Genomic DNA, 23,746 nt, shown 5'->3' on the forward strand with positions numbered 1-23,746 from the left:
TCTTGAATAAGTCATGTGAGCTCATTGTGTTAAGTGTTTAAATCAGTTTATATCTTTCTTTTTGTCAGCCCCTCTAAACATTTTTTTGTACATCATCCTGTTCTTGAGATCTTGTATTTCTTTTTAGTTGATATTTGACTCCTCTAAAAGTAGCATTGCTCAATTTTAGTATGTAACTTCTCCTGTAATTGGTATCGGAAACCAGTACCAGCCCTAATTCACCGGCCACTTTGAAGAGTGCTCGTTTATATCCTCCATAATTCAGATGGCTTCCACTTACTCTACAATACTCTTGTTCTCCTTTGGAAACTCAGTTTTGCATAATATGTCTTAGTGTTTTTGAACTGCTGAAGACAATGAAGCTTAGGATGGTAAAATATAAAACTTAGGTAAAAGTTTGTTTTGAATGCCAGCCATTTAGAAGCAATCATAACATCTTGTGCCTTCACTGAAAATCCTATAAGCAACAGTGTAAGAAATACCTAATGTTCTAAAATAGGGCCATAGTATGAATTTACAGAGAACAAATGCCATGGAATGAAGAATAAAATTATGCTGTGAATGTAGTTTCATGCTACTCTTTATAAGACTAACATGCAAAAGTCTTCCTACCTTGTATTAATAGTTACTCTTAATTTACCATTTTCAAAGTATGGATGCCGTAAATGAGACTTGTGTAATTCAACAGAAAGGAAAGCTTGAATCATCTTTATGAAAAAACATCAAATAAAAAACCAAAATACTGACCAATTACAGGGTATTGAATTTACAAATACTTTTCTGGTTGTAAAATACACTGCAATATAGTGAAATTGTAAGACTTTGGGAATGAATTTATTTTTTTAGTAGTAATATCTGTCATCGATATTAAACAAGTGCCATTCAATTAAGATTAGCACTAAACTAGTCCTCAATGACATGCATTTCAATTAAGATTAGCACTAAACTAGTCCTCAAGCCATGCCAGGGGGGACATTTTGTGAAAAGTAGCTCATCCTTATGTTTTCCATAGTTCTGCCATTTGAATACATCTTTCAAAGGAACAAATTACATTTTATGACATACCTTTCCTGCCCCAAGACCTCCATCTTGGGACCAGTCATTAACAGAGGCAAAAGCAGTTAACATTTCTTCTAGGCTTTCTTTCTCTGACATTTTCTATTGATGCCCTGAGCCTTGTCCCCATTCAAATATGAGTTTTGTGTGATGGCTTCTGAGCTGGTCCTTCAACCCTGGGTCTGGAGAAAGTGAGCATTGTGAAAGAAAAGGCACTTAGGTCTCATTCTCTCATACAGTCAGTTCAACAATATTCCTTTGTGCACCTACTCTACTCCAGGTACTGTGAATAAGAAAAAGGAAGTTCTTTTCCACTGATGTTTCCACTAATAAAAGTCAGGATTTACATGTGTAATCACAAAGTCACCTAACATTCAGTCCTTATATACAAAATTGCAGGGATTGGAACAGAAGATAATCTTGAAATTTCCCAGCAGTTCTAAACTTCTGCTTGTATGTTTCAGTGACTTTCCTCAAGTGTACCTGCGTATCTATTCTCCACAGCAATGAGCTTTTTTTGCTCCTTATCATTCTATGCAATTACCATCTGTTATAAATGTTCTTGGGCTTCATTCTGTGGTTTAGAGAGTTCTGGAAGTTCTCAGATGTGGCTAGGTTATCATTCTTCTTCTTTACCATATAATCCCCCAATCTTTGATCATTGACAGTTTTCTTTTTGTCACAGAGACCCAGGAAGATTGTTGTAGCTCAAGTGCTCTTCATAGGCAGAGCAGAATGAAAGAACAATTTGGGCCAGGGCTGTGGAGAGTTAACTGCCCATCCTTAAGGAGAAAAGAAAAGGTCCAGCAGGTGTCATGAACATTGATAAATGTAGTCATTTACTTTTTATTTATTTCAGTTAACACATAGCATGATATTATTTATCTGTGATAAGGGACCTTTTAATCTGAAACAGGAGATCAGCAAAGTAAACTGAAAAGTAAAGACAAGTGTTGCTTTGTTTTGTCAACCCTGAGAATGTACTGTAAGGTCAAGTAGATTACATCTGTAAGGACATACTAGGTTTTGAATTGCTAGTAAATTGAAGGTACAAGGACTTTTGCTTTGTTAGCTCTGTGGAAGACTATTCTTTTTCCTTTCCTCATGGCTGTTTGAATTCTGTTGAGATTAATAGCTTTTGTGCTGCTAAACTGCCTTATGGAAACTTTTTGTAGGTTTCAATAAAAGCTTTATCCCTGAACAGTTTACATAGGGGAAAGAAATAAGGTTTAGACTGAACATTTGATTGAATATATTAAGTTGACTAAGTTAGTCGGTCTTCTGCTTCTACCCTCACCCATGAAGGCCAAGTATCATTAATGTTATAGAATTCTAATTCTCATATTATAGAATTTGATAGTGGTTGTATTCTGGGTATCCCTCTCATTCTCTCTAAAATGGAGGAGATACAGGGCTGGCGTGGGGCCTGGAACTGGGAAAGTGTTCACAAATATAGCTCATGTAAGCTGATAAACTCTAACCCTTGTAGAACCCATCGGAGAAGGTACTTAAGCAATCCTGGTACAAACCAGTAACTAGCAAGCCATCAGTCAATAAGCATGTATTGGCTGCCTGCTCTGGGCCAAGCATTGAACCCAAACCAGCAAATCCATATTTCTCCTGTGTAGGATACTTATCCTCCTCTCTGTGCTGTTGCCACAGGAGTACCTTGTCCTCTACTGAAGGAGAATTATCATTAATTATCAGCCTTTTCAATGGTGCAATTTGATTTAGTAATAACCCTTTCCATCGACATTTGAACACTGAAGAGTTCTCAGGTGTTTGTGATTTTTTGTTTTTTGGTTGTTTTTCGGAGGTTAAGAGGACCCGTTTTAGTTGAAATCTCATGAGCACTGATGCATTAAGTATAGTAACCCCTTCGTGGCTTTGGAAAATTGCTCATTTTCCATTACAGAATGTGTTTGCCCCTGACTTCCCTCAGAAATGACAATCCCTGTGACTACCTCATCCACAGTCCTTGGAAGACAAACTATTTGAGCCATCTTGTCCTCTTCTCAGACCTCAGCAGAAATCGCTGGGTACTGAAGTGAAGGCACTGTCTATAGTTGATGGTTATTTGCAAAGCACCCATCAACAGGCCCTGCCACTGCTGCACTTTGCTGCCTTTGTTATGTGAATTGACAAGTCAGTAGTCAAAAGGGATATATTCTAGATAAGGGAGGGAAAAAGTTCATTATGTAGGGTTGCCTTTATTTCAGTGAGTTTTGCCACAGTGAATTAAGCTATATACAATTAAATCAGAACTGGCCAGGTTATGCTTGGTAATAGACGATCCTCAAGTCTCAGAGGCTGATGACAATAAAGGTTCATTTCTTCTTTATAGTACATGTCCATATAGGTCAGCGGTGGCTCTCAACGTTGTTTTCACTCTGGAACTTGAGTTGGTAGAGAAGCCTCCCTTTGTATCATTGCTGATCCTGTGACAAGGGAAAAAGAAAATTACAAGCCACATACTGGCTCTTAGTGGCTACTGGGTAAAGACACGTGTCACTTATGTTCATATTTCATTGTTAGTGAGTATCGCATGACCAAGCCTGGCTTCAAGGATGCTGAGAAATATAATCTTCTTGCAGGGAGGGACAACAGATATGGGTAAACAGTAATTTCAGTTTGCTATAGTCTGTTTAACTCTAGTGAGAGGATATGTTTTTTCATTGTATTTATTGAAGTATAATGATCACATGGGGACATTTCTTAATATCCAACTTATTAAATAAGTGACAAAGTGATATATGCCTTTTTGAAAATCAACTTTGTGTCTGACTGTCCCTCAAGCCCTAGTAATTTTAGCCATGTGGGAAGAATGCCTTATTCACGAAGTTTACATATGTAGAGATTTGCATTCTTCTCTAGTCAGTAATGATAATGATAAGAGCCAATACTCTAAAGCACTTACTATATTCTAAGCATATGCTATTCTAGGAGCTTTGCAAATGTTAACTTACTTCATCTTTAAACAGTACTATGAGGAAGAAACTATTACCTTTATTTTGTAGGAGAGGAAACTGAGGCACAGAGAGATCAAAACCATGCCTAGTAACAGAGCTAACAAGTGAAAGAGTAACTACTGCCCCTTTCATCTAGTTAAAACTAATGACTGGCTTCTTTTATAATTTCTTCTTATGTTTTCCTTCATATAGCAGTGACGTGTAGACAGGAGCAGACAGGAAAAAAAACCTAGCATTGAATTCCTCTTGTTCCATTGTTAGGCACTCTTCAGTGTTTCATTCCATTTGTCTTCATCTTACTACAACTGTTTAACTTAGGTATTGTTACTTCGCTCATTTTATAAAAGAAGGAACTTGAGTTTATAAAATAATAGGTACATGTCCACCACCTCAGACATACAGCAGTGATACTAGAGCTGAGAACTGGCCTTAGGTTTTCCTGGCTTTAAACAAAGTTGGACACTATCTCTGCACCATGAAACTACTCTTTCAGTCAAAGCAAAGGATGGGCAAAGGAAACAAAAATTCATGGTTACTTTTGCCAACACAGTATATTCTTCCACATCTCTGAATTGATTGATAGTGTTGTATTTACTCACATGACGGGAGCTAAGTACAGGATCCATGGAATATGTCAGAACAGAAGCATCCGTAGAATAACCCTGCAGTTAGACTGACTCTCAGTAAGATTTTATTCTACATGATAAGCTTTTGATATCAGTTTATTAGAAAAGATTGGAATATTGCTGCCAAATATCCCAGTATACTTTGGGGTACAGCCTGGTTATTACTTATTTTTCTCAAAATGCTTAAGAGAGAAATTCTGTTTTATATGTCACAACTATCTTCATTATATTTTTGTTGAAAGGAAGTTCTGTTGAAATTTTTAAAAAATGATTGTCTTTTTCTCTTAATACATCTTTTTATTGAACAGCGGAAGAATGTGACCTCTAGTACCAAACATTTTAAATGTCAGGAACTTGCAGTTTTAATTGATAGAAAAGTGCTAGTGTCTTGTTTTTACCTAGGGTTACATTTTTTGTCTCAGTTTTTGTTGTTGTCCTTAAAACTGAAAATTAAATTATTCCTTGCTTTTCCATCTTACCTGTTTCCTATATTCAAGAAGTATTTTAAAATATCTGAATGCTTAGTGTTATGCTGGGCATTTTGGGGTTATTGGAAGCAAGCAGTCTCTCTTTGGTGTCCAAGAAAAGCTTCACTCTTATGTAGGTAGGTCATCAGCTGTACTCTAATGAGATGCCATGGCCATTCATTTTTGTGTGTTGAGTTCACTGAAAGTATTCACTGAGTTCTGTTCTCTTGACCTAGGACAGTGGGGACAAAGAAATAAATGAGCTACTTCCCATTGATGGCAATACATATTTTAGTTTTGACAATTTTATTTCTAGAGTTTTGAAGTTGTTTTTTAGAGTGCTAAACACACACACACATATATATGTATTTTTTTAAAATATCAAATAATCCCAAAATACCTAGTGAATTAAAAACGACAGTTTCTAACTGCTGCCCTCTTTCTCCTTACCAATAGTTTGCATATATATTTGTGGAGTTTTTTCTTAGGAAAATAGAAACAGTCATATATACCCTCAGATTTTTAGATTTTGAGAAAATAGGCCTTATTGTCCTGTCAATTTCACCTAACAACACACAATAAATACCCCTTCGTGGTAGTACCTCTAGTTCCATTGTTAGGCACAGGTTATTCAGGCCTTTCTGTCAATCAGTTCAGCTCCATTGGCTTGCTGTGCCTAGAATTTTTTTCAGTTTTTAGTTTGTTGCTGTTACCCTTTCTTGATTTTTATCATTATTTTTTTGATATATATTTTTTGTCTGGGGGTCTATTTTGAGTTACAAGAATGTTTAATCTACTGTCTTTAAATGGAAGTTAGTTTTAAATTTTTATTGGTTTGAATTCTCATTTATGATTTGAGAATATTTTAAAAATCGTGTCTCTACCACATGTGATGAAAATTTGTATCATAGTTCAAAAGTTTTTCAGTTTTCTCTTTGGGTGTTAGTTGGTATTTTTTAAATAAATGCTTTCTCTTTATACAAGGAATCTCATTTGATCTGGCCCCAAAACCCTTTAAAAAATTAGAATTGATCCAAAGAAAATCTAGCCAAAAAACCAAAAATTGCAATTTCAGAATCCTAGGACCTTTTGGGGATGTTTAGTGACTGACAATGCATGTTTTGAATTATTTTAAATACAGTAGCAAAATGAAAAATAGAGCATGGAGCTTAGAATCAGACCCGAGTTAGAAGCCTGACTCTAGAGCTTAAAACTGGGAACAGTGGAGATTTTCAGCAACCCAGGGAATCATCTTGAGACTGCAGAGCCTTTTCTCTACCTGATAATAGTTTGAGAATCATGGGAAAGGATATGTAAAAGGCTTTATATTACAAGTTTCAATACATAATAAGGGTTTATTCTTATTGCATTTGCTCCTATCATTTGAAAAAAAATAACACATAGTAAAGGAGTAATGCTATTTTTAGGAAAAGTGGATAAGATCATTGTAATACACTTTCTGTGAAGGATCTTGGCAGGTGGATACAATAACTGTGAGGGTGAAGTTCCCTCCTCTACTTCTACCCCAAAATAAAAAGTCGGCCTCTAACCAAAATATTTGAAAAACTCAGTGAAAACCTCTCTACTGTTGAGTCATAAAGGGCCAATGAACAGAGCCAACTGAAGTGGGGATGTGAGTTCAGCATAAACACCTAATGCGATTTCTCTCTTATTTTCAGTGTATTTGAACGAAGCAGGGTTCAACTTTGTGAGAAAATGCATTCAAGCTGTAGAAACAAGAGGTCAGTGTTGCCTGATCAGTATAGCATTCCTGTCATATGTCTCATTCTTACATAGAAAACTCTCAGAGTAGATGAGTCAATGAAGATGTATTTGGTCATTAACATGGATTAATTTTAAGAGTGATATAGATGTATGTATCAGTATACAAATAGTTATACCTTGAGCTTTAGTTTACTAAAAATCATGCTTTAGGCATACTTCTTTTTTAGATTTTTTTCTAATATAGCCTCACTGTACTTCTTATTGATAAACTGTGCCTTATTTATTACTGCAAGCACCCCTTTGATTTTTTTTTTTTTTTTTTTTTTTGAGACGGAGTCTCGCTCTGTCGCCCAGGCTGGAGTGCAGTGGCCGGATCTCAGCTCACTGCAAGCTCCACCTCCCGGGTTTACACCGTTCTCCTGCCTCAGCCTCCCGAGTAGCTGGGACTACAGGCGCCCGCCACCTCGCCCAGCTAGTTTTTTGTATTTTTTAGTAGAGACGGGGTTTCACTGTGTTAGCCAGGATGGTCTTGATCTCCTGACCTCGTGATCCACCCGTCTCGGCCTCCCAAAGTGCTGGGATTACAGGCTTGAGCCACCTTGCCCGGCCTCTTTGATTTTTTTTTTTTCCCCAATCATTGAGGAGGTAAGATTCCTAAGGAGCTTGTCTTCGCTCCCTTCCTTCCTTATATACTTTCTTTTGCTGATTTGTCACTGCCAGAGCTTTGGCACCTTTCTTTACTCTAATCATGACCTCTGTCTTGAAGTCCACTCCAGTTAAATGTTGGACTCACTTCCAGGAAAATTTGGCTAAAGCAACATTCATATTGGGCTTTGGAGTTCCATAAACTTATATTTAAATTTTAAGTGCTGCCACTTCAACGTTTTGAGAAGTAGTTTCCTTGAATTCTCTGAATCTGTTTCCTCATCTCTAAACTGAAGATATAAATGCCATAGGACTTTTCCACATGGAGGAGGACTCCATGACTCTGAAGAAATAGAACATGAGTAATACCGATCATCCCTTCTCATCTCCATTGCTTTTTTATATTCAAATACTGGTGAATAGGCAGCTACACTTTGCTACTTTGAAGATCTTCAAAGACTTTCAAATCACTGTTCAGTGTCTGCTCTGAGAAATAGAAGTCTGATGGGTGTTTCCAGGATAGCTTTGCTAAAGTTATACTGTGAAATTGGATAAGTAGCTTTCAAATTTTGTTAGGCACATGTCTGAGTTTTTCACATTCTGTACTTGCCAAGCTGTATCTCAAGCCATTTTCTTGTGATTTTCCTTCCTATTAGGTATCACCATTTTAGGACTCTACCGAATAGGAGGAGTGAACTCCAAAGTTCAGAAACTCATGAATACCATATTTTGTAAGTTTTGGATGAAGCAACTTACATAAGTTTTGTGTTCTTATAGGTAATCTAAAGTATAGGCTTCTTTGACTAGTGCGACTTTGAATATTTTCAAATAATATTTAAAGTTCATATTTATATTCAGTTTTTAATGTTTATTTATAATAGATGAACAATGAGAATTTGAGGGGGCATTTTTATAATACTGTATTTTTTTTCTCCCAAGTGTTCTTTGGTAAGCTAGAGATACAGTAAGATGCATGGATGTCATTTGGAATCCTAGCTCAGCAACTTACAGGTTTTGTGACCTTGAGTAATTTACTTAATGTCTTTGTGTCTCAGCCTCCTCGTTTATAAAAATAGGGATAATAATGGTACCTGCCTCTTAAGAGTTGTGAGGATTGGGTATGTTAATCTCTGTAAAGCACTTAGAAGCATGCTGGGCACATGGTAACTGCTCTGTCCTGTTAGCAATTAGCAGTAATTTCATTTGGGAGACTTATTTCATAGGATACATCTTCGAGTTTTAGTGTCAGCTTTTTATCAATTCACACAAACAACAGTCCTAACGTTAACTCTTTGCATTCTAAGAAATGAAGACCTCTCTCTTTTGACCTACTTATGTTTGTGCCCATTTTTCATAATTGCATAAGGAATATTTTGAACTACACAATTTAAACATCTTGTTTTATTATTTCCAGCTCCTAAATCCCCTCCTGATATTGATATTGATATTGAACTGTGGGACAATAAGACGATAACGAGTGGGCTGAAAAACTACCTCAGGTGAGGAGGGTTTAACTCCTAGTACTCTGGATGCAGTCTCTGACTCACCCCTTGGGTAGTAACCGTGTGACTTCATGGAGCCCGTGTCCAGAAGCTTCACTCGGTAGCTCAGTTCCCTCACAAAAGGTGAAATAGCATGACATGGTAAGATTTACATTTAGTGTTCTGGAACTTGTACTTGATTTTTCCAATAATAATTTAAAAGACAATATAATATTGAGTACTGAATTAGTATTTGTTGTTTCATATGAAGTTTGTATATAGGATTTCTATGTACTTTTTAAAATAACAAATTGGAATGGAAAGTTGTGTTGTTTTGTTTTTTAACTATTGTTCCCATATTTGTTCCTCTGGTAAGGTAATTCTGACACTGAAAAAATTGTCTCCCAGTCTCCCCTCTTAATACAGTCATGGAAAGAAATACTAAGTACTAAGTTGTTAATACAGTCATGAAAAGAAGTACATTGGTGTCTTCGAGGTCTGCATTTTAGGTGTCTCTGTGGCCCCACTACTGGAACTTTATCAAACTGCCAAATCACCCGGTTCTTTTATTTACTTATTTATATATTATTTTATTTTTAATTGATGAATGACAGTCACCTAATTCTTAAAGAAACACTTAAAGTTTAGGGGAGAATAAAAGATACTACTATTCTAACATGTGCTTTACTTCTCTGTTGTAGGTGCCTTGCAGAACCACTGATGACTTACAAGTTGCACAAAGATTTTATCATTGCTGTTAGTAAGTATACTTGAATCACATACACTTTATAATTGATGTAGTTTTATGCTGCCATACTTAGGCATATATTACTAGTATCAGCTAGTGAAGATTTTTTTCAAGTACCGCTTAAAAAGTTGTTAATCTGGGCTGGGCATGGTGGCTCACACCTGTAATTCCAGCACTTTGGGAGGCCGAGATGGGTGGATCACCTGAGGTTGGGAGTTCGAGACCAACCTGATGAACATGGAGAAACCCTGTCTCTACTGAAAATACAAAATTAGCTGGGCGTGGTGGTGCATGCCTGTAATCCCAGCTACTCGGGAGGCTGAGGCAGGAGGATCGCTTGAACCCAGGAGGCAGAGGTTGCGGTGAGCCGAGATTGCGCCATTGCACTCCAGCCCAGGCAACAAGAGTGAAACTCCATCTCAAATTAAAAAAACAAACAAAAAAAGTTGTTAATCTGATATTTAGTAATTTATAATGTGGTTTAGAAGCCAATAAGAAATTGCAGAATTAACTGAAATATGTTGACACTTAGTAAGACCTCACTGGGTAACAGTCTGGTGATTAGAAAGAACCATGAGGAATTATTATTCTCATTTCATCTTATTTGAATGACAAGTATCAGTTTCTTATAAGATCAACTAAGCAGGACTCTGAATATGTACAGACAATTATGTCCCTGCACATGATCATGTGCTATATTCGTCAGTCTGGAGATGAGTCACATATTTTTGGCAGACCGCAGGCGCTTCCATCAATCCCCTCTCCCTCATATTTTATTTGCAATGATCACATTTATGTCATTTGTTTAGATCTGTGATTGCCATCATGTGATATGAATAGATAGATCAATTTAAAATATTAGCAGGAAGAGTTGACATATGCTATCTGAGAAGTTAGTAACATGTATTTGTAAACCATTGAGACTGAAGTACCGGGTACCATCTGAGCCCATCACAACAACTTGTAACAATTAAGAGCTGGCATTTCATTGTTAAGATGTATGAGGTGTGACTACAACCAGATTATTTTTCACAATCCAAGAAAGAAATTAGTTGCGTTAGTTTATTTGCACACATTGTAATGTCACAGGAAATGTGTGCTGATAAAAGTGTCAGATAAAATTGAATGACCTCGGTTTTCAATCTAGCTTTTATGACTAACCACATGATCTCCTATAAATCTACACTATTTAGTTTTCTCTTGAAGCTCTCCACCCTACCTCCTCTTCATAGAAATCTTTGTAGGACATACAGGACCAGAGAAAATATATAATCTGACCTCTCATTCTATGAACTAGGAAATCAGGACCCAAAGTGGGCAAATAATATGCACAATGACACTAATAAATTCATGGCAAAATCAGGGCTGCAAGCCAGTTTTTTTTTTTTCTTTTTTTTTTTTACTCTTAACCCAGAACCCTTTCTTACAGAAATTTTGCTTTATAACAAAGGAAATTTGAGCTACTTGGCTAAAATGGCTCAATGAGCTTATTGTTTCAGTACAAGCTTTTAGTCAGAAGTTTTTTCTCCATTTGCTTCTGTAGCAAATGATGATTATATTGTAATAATAATATTCATGACCATGATATTTAAAATATATCCTTATATATATGAACTCATCTTTTGTCTGGACCTAAGATAGCCATATTTACTAGATGCTAAGTTAAGAAAATTAGGTTATTTGGTTTCAAGCAGCAGAAGTCCAGCTCAGTATAAAGGGGAAGTTATTCAGATCCTAAGAGATATTTCAGTGTATTCCTTGGCAGAACAGAGGTCAGGGTTTCCATGAGCCTGCAACCGGGAACTGCCAACTTGGGATTTGACATTTCTCTACTCACTCTTTCCTGAGGATCTCTCATCTTTGTTCTCTACTGTATTTCCATCATTCTCACTTTCCTTCCCAGACAGATTTTCTTGGAGTACATTTAGTCACTTCAGCCCTGATTTTACATTGTCTGCCTTTTCACATAGCCAGCAGTAAGATCAGATTTTTGCAGTCTCCATTCCAGTTGCTAGGTTAGACCTCATGTTTAGCCTGAGCCAGGCTCTCTCTTCACCCCATGTCTAAATAGCTGCTCCCAGGTGAAATGGTAGTCCCATAATGTGAATCCTGTGAGTCAAGATACTTTCTGGAGAAAGAATTTGGTACAGTGGGGAATCATCCCAGAATTTATTTGCCACAGTAAGAGAATGTTAAATGAGGTTTTCTTGTTCTGCAATGTTAGACATTTCTCTAGCAGACATGCCAACATCTTAGCTTTCACTTGGCAGACTACGCTTGCCATAGATGATTCTTATATTTTACATTTACCATTGTCATTATGGGCTGAAAATCTATGGGGCTTATGTTTATGTAATAATGCTAACATTTCAGAACAGTTCTTCCGTATTGTCTTTATATTTGTAAAATGAGAGGAATGCGGGGCTTCATCTGGTCACACTGGGTTGAATCTCTAGGAGCTTTCTATGGGTGTATTACTACACTACTATGAAGAAACATCCAAGACTCAGTAATTTATAAGAAAAAGAGGTTTAATTGACTCACAGTGCCACATGGCTGGGAGCAACTCAGGAAACTTACAATCACAGCAGAAGGTGCCTCCTCACATGGTGGCAGGACAGAGAAGTGCTGAGGAAAGGGAGAAAAGCCCCTTATAAAACTGTCAGATCTCATGAGAACTCATTCACTATCATGAGAACAGCATAGGGTAACCACCCCCATGATTCCATTACCTCACCTCCCACTGGGTCCCTCCCACAACACGTAGGGATTATGGGAACTACAATTAAGATGAGATTTGGGTGAGGACACAGCCAAACCATATAAATAGACTAATACGTACTCTAATGACTGGCACATTAGGAAATCTATAGCAGTTGCTGTGGTCATTCACATATCTAAAGGTTTGATTGTGTCTTTAGGCAGTAAAACCCAAGCAGGTGATGAGTATTGGCTGTATCAAAGTATTCAGTTCAGTGGCTAAGAGCATCTGTGTGGAATCTGTAGAACTGGGCTTCTTTGGCTTCTCTACTTCCTAACTTCATGACCATGAGTGAGTTACTCAACTTATTCTAGTCATAGGGAATGATAATGATGATGCTACATGAAGCAGTGCCTGTGAGGCATGAGGGGTAGAGGTGGTAATTGTGATTAGATTACTTATATTTACATTGAATGAAATTCAATTGAATGCAATTAAATGCAATTGAATTGCAATTAAAACTTGAACATTTGCAACCTTTTTTATGTAACAGAATCTGATGACCAGAACTACAGGGTGGAGGCTGTACATGCATTGGTGCACAAATTGCCGGAGAAAAACAGAGAGATGCTGGACATCTTAATAAAGCATCTGGTCAAGTAATTCTCTAACTTACATTGTTCATTTAACTTATTGTTCATCCGTTAAGTTTGTTCATGTCTTTTTAAAGTATGTGATGATGTTATAATATTGGTATTATAATTAGAGTCCATTGAATTTGCTTAAAAAATAGTATGGTGGTTTGTTTTTAAGATATTTCTATATGAGTGTGTGTACCTGTATATGTTTATTTGCATATAATTATGCAAATAATTATATCCTTTGCAATCGTTAAACTAATGATGAAACAAGTAGATGTGTCAACTTAAAAATGAAGGAGTATATAGTTTTCTTCCTCCCAATTCTTTTTGGTGCATTATAAGCAATGAGTTTGAAGACCAGTGCTCTACACTACTAAAGTCAACAGGTTCCCCTAGGTAAAACTAACACTTAACTGTGAGATTCCCTCCATGTATTCATTATTTCACTTGATCTCTGTAGATTTTTCTAACTTTGCTGCTAGTTTATTCATATATTTAAAATCTCTCTTTGTATATAAATACTATATTAGCCAGAGCTATCTGCAGAAACAAAAGCAATAGTGTCTGTGTGTGTGTGTGTGTACATATATTTAATATATATGTAAAGAGATAGAGATTGATTGGTTGATTTTAAGGAATTGGTTCACTTGATTATTGAGGCTAATAAGTCTGAAATCTGCAGTGCAGGCTGGCAGGGAAGAGTTGATATTGAAGCTTGAATCCAAAGGCAATCTTGAGACAGAATTCCTTGTTACTCTGGGAACTCAGTTTTTTGTTGTTGTTGTTGTTGTTGTTGTTTTTCCTTTTAAGACCTTCAACTGATTGGATGAGCCCCACCCATATTATGGAGGGTAATCTACTCTACTTAAAGACTACTCATTTAAATGATGATGTCATCTGAACAAAATACCTTAACAGAAATATCTAGGATAATCTTCAACCAAATATCTTGGTATCATAGCCTAGCCAAGTTGACATGCAAAATTAATCATTATAAATATTGTATCTATCTACTATCTATCTCTCTATAAATTGAAAGATACAGAGAGAGAGACAAACACATATTTAAGCCCAAAGTGAATTTGCCATGCTGCTGGAAACAAATGTCTAAATCCAGTTTTAAACTTACTTAAGAATTTCCTGTAGCATTATTTAGTAGAATGAAGGATTAATCATTTTATTGTAAATCATGGTACACATTAAAATGGGAAATATTTCAATGGGAATATTTAATGAGTATCATATTTCCCATTTTAATGAGTACCATGATTTACAATAAAATGATTAATCCTTCATTCTTCATAATAAGTAGTAACCCAATTTATGCTCATTTGAGCCATATACATTTGAAATACAACTTGAGTATCCCAAGTCTGAAAATCAAAAATTCAAAATGCTCCAAATTCTGCAACTTTTTGAGTGCCAAGATGTTGCTCAATTATAATGCTCATTGGAAGTTTTTGGATTTGGGATGCTCAACTGGTAAATATAATGCAGATATTTTAAAATCTGAAAAATATCTGAAATCCAAACACTTCTGTTCTCAAGCATTTTGGATAACAGATGCTCATTCTGTAGTGCTACATAAACATATTCATAAATCTCATCTCAACTTGCAGGCTTTTAGATAATGTAAATCTTCCCCCACATACCCATTACCACCACCACTATTTAAAATAAAAAGGAAATCTACTAGGATCAACATCACTTAAAGTTCATCATTAACTATTGACTCATAGCAGCACTCCTTTTAGCTAATGAACACAGGACTTGCTATGTTGGTCAGTATTAGTTTTGAGTTGTGTGAGCTCTTCATGAAATTTATACAATTTATTAGACATTTTCTTGTTGGTCTTCAAACTAATTTTCTAGCAAAAGCTTTGAAAATGTCCTTTGAAAATCCACATGTGTGTCACACAAAATATGTTTGCTTAATTATCCAGAATAATAGATTAACACAAGCCATACCCTTAATATGACTCTGTGTGGCTTTGGCACAGGCACTAGCACAGGAGAGTATCTGGCCACTAAAGAATGCTTAAATTACTTTGCTCATCCTTCCCCACCATTCCTGGCTTCTTTCTTGAACTTTCAAAAGGTCAAACCTTGCTCACCAAAAAGCAGCTGTGGAATGTGCATTCAGATCACCACAAATTTACTTATAAAAACAGCAAACAGCTAATAACATTCTTGATCCCTGGCAACCTTTCATGGCTGAAAAAAAATTAGGACAATCAACCTAGATTGGAATTCTAAAGACTAAAGGACTGATTCCAGATTTCCATTAATTAAGTCTGAGAAACAGTATAAATCATTGATTTCTTCCTAAGAGTCCTTTTGTTTGCTATCTGTGGTGTTTTCTTTGATTCTCAACTAATTTTAAATATTTAAAAGTGTTATTAAATTACAGAAAAAAATTGTGGGTGGACTTATGTATTCATTAGGAGCATAACATTTTAGAAAATTATTATGGAATTTCTTTTGAATGTAAAGTAAGAAGTGAAAGTTGATTTCTCCTAAATGAAAATCTTTTCATTTTACACATGGATATTTGCTAGTGGTATTACATTTGCCAGTTGATGTTTTTAATTCAATAATATTCAGGTGACCAATAATCCTTACTCAGTGCAAATGTAAAACTAAACAAAATTCTTGATTCACTGTTTGGAAAGCCCACTCAGGAGCGCATGACTTTGCTTCATGTATTTGAGTACTTTGTTATTAACTCTATATATATGTTTATAATTGTTATATATTCCTGTTAGATTGACCCTTTTTTTTTTTGAGACAGAGTCTCGCTCTGTCACCAGGCTGGAGTGCAGTGGCACGATCTCGGCTTACTGCACCCTCCATCTCCTGGGTTCAAGTGATTCTCCTGCCTCAGCCTCCTGAGTAGCTGGGACTAGAGACACGTGACACCACGCCCAGCTAATTTTAGTTAATTTTTGTATTTTTAGTAGAGACGGGGTTTCACCATGTTGGCCAGGATGGTCTCTATCTCTTGACCTCGTGATCCACCTGCCTCAGTGTCCCAAAGTGCTGGGATTACAGGCATGAGCCACCACACCTGGCCAGATTGATCCTTTTATCATTATATTTTATCTTTATCTCTAATAGCATTTTTTTGTTTTAAAATCCATTTTGTATGATATTGGTATGGTTCTTCTGGCTTTCATTTGATTACTGTTTGCATGATACATCTTCCGTCCTTTTACTTTCAACCTTTTGTATTTCTGAGTCTAATGTATATCTACTGTAGAAAGCATATAGTTGGATCTTATTGTTTTTTAATTCAGTTTGATAATCTCTGACTTTTGATTGTATTGTTTAATCCATTCACATTTAATGTTATTCTTGATGTGGTTGGACCTATATCTACCATTTTTCTTTTTGTTTTCTATATGTTTCATGTTGTCTTTGCTATTCAGTTTTAATTTTACTGCTTTCTTATCCTAATAGATTTTCTAGGGCTTATCATATAAGATAATCATATAAGATTATCAGAATGTACTTAATTCATGTGAGCTATAGAAACATTATTTTTACATAGTTATATTTCCTCTTTCTCCTTTTTGTGCTATCATTAATAAACATGTTATATCTATATATGTTATATCCCAACAATCCATTGTTATCCTTATTTATGTAATTTTATGCCTCTTAGAGATGAAGTTGAGGGAAGAAAGAGGAGCAAGTACATTTATAGAGTTTGATACATTTATTAACCTTCTTATTTACCATTTTTTAACCTTTTCATTTGTTCCTATAAATTTGAATTACCATCTAGTATTACTTTCTTATTCCACTACAGCTTTGCTTTATGCTTTTCATTTGTGCTATTACTGTCAAATATACTACATTTTTAAATGCTATAGGCCCAACAATATAATTATTAATACATACATATTATTAAAATTGCATTTTAAAATCAAGAAAAGGAAGGAGAAGAAATATGTATTTATACTCTTTTAATTACCTAATTACCTACATTGGGTTTTTTGTTTTTTGTTTTTTTGTTTGTTTGTTTGTTTTTACATGTGCATTTGAATTACAGTCTAAGGTCACTTGCTTTCAGCCTGAAGAATGTCCTTTAGTATTTTTTGTGATGTAGATCTGCTAGCAATAAGTTCTCAATTTTTGTATCCTGAAAATGTCTTTATTTCACCCTCCTTTTTGCAGGTTAATTTTGCTGGATAGAAGATTCTTAGTTGGCAGACTTTTTTTTCTTTAAGCATTTTGAATATGCCATCCCTCTGCCTTCTAACCATTATTGCTTCTATTGAGAAATAAGCTTATTGGGGTTCTTTGTAGACCCCAGTAAGACTTTTTCTCTTAATGCTTTCAGAATTTTCTTTTTGTCTTTGGCTTGTGCACTTTTACTGTGATGTGTCTTGCTGTGGATATCTTTGCAGTTATTCTACTTGGAGTTTGTTGAGCTTCTTGGATATATAGATTAATGTTTTTAATCAAATTTGGAAAATTTTCAGCCACTATATCTTTGAATATTTTTTTCTACTTCTCTCTTTCATCTGCTACTGGTACTTCCATTATGCATTTATGAGTGTGCTTAAGGTCACAGATTTTTTTCTGATGATCTATTTTTCTTCATTTTTTTTTCTTTCTCTCCATTCCTCAGATTGCATAATCTCTATTGATACTTCAAGTTTACTGATTCACTCTTCTGTCAGTTCTAATTTAGTGTTGAACCCCAGTAATGAACTTTTCATTTCAGCTGTTGTACTTTTCAACTTCAGTTTTCATTTGGTTCTTATTTTTAAAATAACTTCTCTCTCATTATTGACATTCTCTATTTGATGAAACATTGCTACCACACCTCCATACTTCATCTTTAGACATGGTTTTCTTGAGGACTTTGGATATATTTATGATTTCTTTGAAGTCTTTTTCTGTTTAAATCTGACATTTGGTCTGCTCACAGGCAGTTTTTATTATCTACTTTTTTCCTGGTATACCAGTCACACTTTCCTGTTTCTTTGCATTGTCATAATTTTTGGTTGAAGACACGGCATTTTAGCTACTGTTTTGTAGCAACTAATACTAATACTAATACTGATCCTCTCTTGCTTTTATTGTTGTTTGCTTATTTATTTAGTATCTTTTTTCTTTTCTTTTTTTTTTTTTTTGAGACAAAGTTTCACTCTGCCACCCAGGCTGGAGTGCAGTGGCACAATCTTTGCTCACTGCAACCTCTGCCTCCCAGGTTCAAGTGATTCTCCTGCCTCAGCCTCCCAGGTAGCTGGGATTACAGGCACTCACCACCACACCCGATTAATTTTGTATTTTTTAGTAGAGATGAAGTTTCACCATGTTGGTCAGGCTGGTCTCGAACTCCTGACCCTCAGGTGATCCACCCACCTTGGCCTCCCAAAGTGCTGGGATTACAGGTTTGAGTCACCATGCCCAGGCTAATTTAGTATCTTTAGTCAACTATTTTAGTGAAGTCTATTTCCTCCTCAGTGTGAAGCTTCTTCTATTATCTCTTCAGAGAATGCAGTCTTGGACATGACCACAGTCACCCAGGGATAACAGTAGTTTCAGGAGAGTTCTGTTTGTTTCCTTAGCAGGTCTGTAAAGCTGTCTGCTTCATTTGGTATCACATCCAGCTTGTTAGTTTTCACTAACTGCTAGTAGATTGCTCTGTTGTTTTTGACAATACCCTAGAGCATATCCAGTTAAATTCCAGCTCCTTGCCAGGTCACTTAAAAAAAAAAAGTCTTTGAGATTTGTTATGATGCTAAGAGGGCTCTTTCTGTCTCTTTTCCTAGCTATTTCTTATGATCTAGCGAGAGAGTCAGAGTTTTCTGTTCATATGGACTCCACTCCCTCTGGTAAAATCTTTGACCCATTGCTCTCAGCACTGGCTGAGGGAGGTAGTCCTGAAATGAGGGAGATTTTGGCACCAATATTCTTGGCCTGCTGCACCTCAGGTAAAGCTATCCACCCTATGTGTGTGGCTAGTTGGAGGCAAAGAATTCTCTGGGTTACAGAGGATGAATTCCCAGTGAGTGCCTTTTCAGTTGCATTCACTGGGAATTCAGCCTCTGCAACCCACAGGTAGAGGGCCTGAGACATGCTCACAGCCTGCCAAACCCTTGAGATACTATATCCCTTGACTTGGGGCTGAGAAAAGAGGGAGCCCTGTCTTCTTGGCCACATTTGCCCAGAGTGGAGTTTCAGTCATATTGAGCTGGGGGTGGAAGAAAGAGGGAGCCAGTTGTACCTCAAAAGCCACAGACTCTTGGCTTTTCTTATTGAAAATTAGATTTGCTTGAACAAATATTTCTTTATTCTTTAAGTTTTTTTCTAGAGACTTTAAGTGTTTTTGGGTATGGTTTTAAATAATAATTTTTATCCATTATGATTTTTGCTCTGTGTATTGGGTCCATGGGGGCTCCTTATGTTCTACCATTTCCATAAGCAGAACTCTTAAGCATATGATGTTGGTTTCTTTATGTGTAAACTCCTAGATTTGAAACAATACAAGTTGACAGATCCTGATATACATTTCCTCTTTTAATAAAAGAAAGGGATATGTTCCAGGAGATAGCAGTTGGGTATCAGCTCCCTACATGAGTTGAGGGAATAAGTTGTAGAACCTGCTGAAATGGTGAGTAGTGGGAGTCTGTAACAGTTGAGTAGCCCAGCAGAAAGAAAATTCAATGAAAAGAAAATCAATCGTCAACATAATCCATCTTCTGTGCAATGTAGTCATGAACCCACCGCAAAATCAAGTTTTTCAGATTCATAAGTTTATTCCTAATGAGCTTAATATTAACTATATTCCACTTTATTTACATTATGGGAACTATGACATTTTAGCAAGAGTGCCTAAAGCTAATTTAATTTCAGGGGATAATATTATCTTGAGATCATATATGATTTAATTTATTATTTCATTTAATTCTCACAACAACCCAACATGGGTTGTTATATATATAATTTACAGATAAGGAAACCGAAACCTGGAGATATTAAATAACATAAATGAGCTTACCCAACTTCCAAGAGATGGATCCAAGCTCTGAATCTAGATAGGCTTACTGCATTTACATACTACTTTCCTGAGTAGATTTTCTAATACATATTAAGCAATTAATGTATAATATTTGATTATATTAAAAGGAAACTTGGAATGAAACTCTTCTTACTTGAACTAAATGCTTTCTTAGCTCGTGCTCTCTATGGCATAAGGAAAACGTCAGTCAGCGTGGCAGCCTTCTCTTCCTATTCTGTGACAGGAGTTGCATGGATAGTCTAAAATCCTAGATTTCCCACAAAATCTTACTTTTGGTTGTAGAATGCAGTTTGTGACGCATGGTCAGTCTGACATAAACATAATCTTGTGTTATACTAATAACCTGACTTGGAGTAAGATAGAAAAATGAGTAGTTAAACTAAAAGATAAGTCAAACGAATGAGGTATCCTCTAAAGAATGTATCTAATTTCCAGAATAAATTAGTGAACTAGTCAAAGTCATTCTTGATAGTTGCTAGGATTACTTTGCTCAGGTCAGTGATATCAGAGGTTTTTTATTTTATTGTCAAGCAAGCAATGATGCTACCGCATCTCCTTGTCTCACTGTTTGCCTAGCACAGCACCCAACACTAGGGAGGCACTCAGGGAAGTTTTGGATGGATGGATGGACGGATGGATGGATGGATGGATGGATGGATGGATGGATGGATGGATGAAACAGATGAAGGAGAAAGAAAAGAAACATGTATTGGTCAGTGATCTATCCCAGGAGCTCAAGGAACCCATTGACTTGCAGTCAGGGGACCTGAATTGAAACAGCACCTCTGTCCTGAATTTGTTGTGACCTCAAAATACATGTTTCTTTAGGAGCTTCTGGGATTTTAAAAATTTGTACAATAGGAATGTCTGACTTACTGGGAAGATTAAATATAATAATATGTATGAAAATTCCTGGCAATAGGTTCTCAATAATGTTTGGTGACTCTGAATATAATTGCCACCAGTCTACTCTTAACTGTTTGTTCCAAAAGAAGTATAGTAGTGTTGAAAATAACAAGCAGCTGATCATCTTTCTAGGGTAATTGTACTTGATTTAGGAAATTAGGGTTTTTTTTTTCTTTAATTTGTTTTGTCTGTAATTATGTTTTATTTGAGTTAATGTTATCTGTTTACATCTTTTTAGGCCATACTCCAAATGCCAATTGGAAATGGCTAAAAGTAGGACAATTTGCCTATAATGGCATAGTTTACATTTTTTGCACCACAAATTTGATAGAAGAGACTATTTCATAATTTTGAAACATGTAACTTAAGATATTTTTGTTGCTCGTTATTTGCAGAGTATCACTACACAGCCAACAAAATCTCATGACTGTCTCAAATCTTGGTGTCATATTTGGCCCGACTCTAATGAGAGCACAGGAAGAAACTGTGGCTGCTATGATGAATATTAAATTTCAGAATATTGTGGTGGAAATTCTGATAGAGCACTATGAAAAGGTAGGCTGCGTTTTCAAGTGGAAGTGTCAAGTTTTATATCTTGCTTTTATAAAGGAATTTTGCACTTGTATCATCTATGAACTTTACAGGACAATCATTTATTCCTATAAAATGTAAAAAGCTCATAAGTTTTGTATAAATTACTTCTTAATGGGGACTTCAATTTTCTTTCCTTGTTGTTGAGTTTTTAAGTGCTTCCCAAAATCCTTCAGTTAGATGGTTTTCTTTCCTTCTACATAATTGACTTCAGAAAGTTTTCTTCTTTACATTGTATGGTAAGTTTATTACTCCTATGCAGAGAACACTTTAAAATCACTTTGTGGTTGGGTCTATTTTAAGCTTCTCTTTGTATCCCTTTGAAATCAAACTCTTAATTATGTAGAGGTAATGTTCTAACTAAACAAAAGAAAAAAATATAGGGAACAGTCTTGAAGTCTTCTCTATATCTAGTCCCTAAGGATTTCTTGAAAAAAGTGAGATCTTAGAATAACTATGAAAATGGGAAATTTTGAAAGCTGAATTAGTTAGAATATTAAGCAAATTGAGCCAATTAAGGTCTAACAATTTGGAATCCTTTTATCTCTGATCTGGTCCTTGTGAGGGAATGACTAAGGCCCTCTCCTCCCCTGGGTCCCTTCCCAGCACCCACAGAAGCACGCCCTTAGTATCTAAGGGCACAAGCTCTCTCACAACGCAAGAGCACATGGCTGTGTCCTGTAGCTCTGCTCATACCTTTACCTGCAGCTTGCCACACTCCTTGACAGCTCAGAGCCAACAGCACGGTAGCATCTTCTCCTGAGAAGCAAGGAGCCATTCAGTGGAAGAAATGATACAGAATGAGCCTCAGTTCCTCTCAGGTTATGTTTTTTCAGAGTATGAAGGTGGAAAGAGAATATTACAATAAAAACCATCAATATGTCTTGTTCATATTTGGAAGGTTTCTTAAAGTTATTGAAAGATCTTCTAAATTTTACTTTTGGGAAATGGGAGAGAATGAAAAAGAAAACCCAGTGAAAGAAAGAATACTCCAGATAAATGGAAAAGTTACAATTGCTCTAACATACTTATTTTTTGCAGCTGATTAAGTAGTGTATAGTTCAAAGCTTATTTTATGATGACAGTGGCAATATCACCCTTTTATTGACCATGGTCTGTTTTTCTTATATGTAGATTTTTCATACTGCTCCAGACCCAAGCATTCCTCTTCCTCAGCCTCAGTCTCGATCTGGATCCCGAAGGACACGAGCAATCTGCCTCTCTACAGGGTCTAGGAAGCCCAGAGGGAGGTATACTCCATGCCTGGCTGAACCTGATAGTAAGTGCACCCGGCCTTAGGGAGATGCTTTCTTCATTCTTTAGTTCAGCTGTACTTCACTGTATTGGTAATTAGGTAGAAATAGAAGATGTTCACACTGATGTTCTTTCCCCAACACCACCTCTTTTATCATTTGTATATTCTCTGTCAATAGTTGTACAGTTGCTTGGGTAAGCAAATTCATTATTGATACAAAAGGAAAAAATGTACTGTGATTAAGTACATTGGGTGCTACTTTGTAGCAGGTTTTGTCCTATTGTCAAAGTGGTAAAGAAGAAAGGAAGATAAAGTCTGACTGAAGCTGTCATTTTCTTCCTTCCTTTCACATTATGTTCTCAAAGCATTATCTCTTGGGTATCAGTGTCTGAAAGAGAAAAGATAAAAAGCAACAACACACATTATCATTAACTTACAATTCTGAGCCAAGCCCTCAGTGATGTGGGTGGCACCTTGAGACCATGGCACGCATTAAACTGTGGCCGTTCTGATTTTATTTTATACTCCCCACTCCAATTTTTTGCCCACAGTCAATATTTAATAGAAAATAGTCAATAATAAGTATATATTTTAAAATAACTAAAAGAATGTAATTGGATTATTTGTAACTCAAAGGATAAATGCCTGAGGAGGTGGATGCTCCATTACCGTGATGTGCTTATTTTACATTGCACACCTGTATCAAAATATCCCATGTTCTCCATAAATATGCATACCAATTATTTTAAAATACCCAGAAAAATTTTTTAAAAATAGTTTACTAATTCTTAATTTAGACATATGTGAATGAATGTATTATTATACTTTATCTGATTTTTCTTATAACTTGCTTTTAGGAACATTAGAAAATAAAACCAGCAAAATAGCCAGTTTCTTAC

General features: G+C 35.9%; 1 protein-coding gene across 3 annotated transcripts in view; it reads left to right on the top strand.

Annotated features, from left to right (window-relative positions):
* LOC105466506 (Rho GTPase activating protein 42) overlaps positions 1–23,746 on the top strand; it is a 312,048-nt gene that overhangs the window by 269,558 nt on the left and 18,744 nt on the right. For all 3 annotated transcript variants that reach the window (XM_071075500.1, XM_071075501.1, XM_071075502.1), the window contains 7 exons: positions 6,798–6,860; positions 8,145–8,219; positions 8,903–8,987; positions 9,671–9,729; positions 12,972–13,077; positions 21,397–21,556; positions 22,727–22,871. In XM_071075500.1, the coding sequence (XP_070931601.1) occupies positions 6,798–6,860; positions 8,145–8,219; positions 8,903–8,987; positions 9,671–9,729; positions 12,972–13,077; positions 21,397–21,556; positions 22,727–22,871 (693 nt within the window). The remainder of the gene's footprint in view (positions 1–6,797; positions 6,861–8,144; positions 8,220–8,902; positions 8,988–9,670; positions 9,730–12,971; positions 13,078–21,396; positions 21,557–22,726; positions 22,872–23,746) is intronic.

This window comes from Macaca nemestrina, chromosome 12 (assembly GCF_043159975.1).
Source record: "Macaca nemestrina isolate mMacNem1 chromosome 12, mMacNem.hap1, whole genome shotgun sequence".
Lineage (NCBI taxonomy): Eukaryota > Metazoa > Chordata > Mammalia > Primates > Cercopithecidae > Macaca > Macaca nemestrina.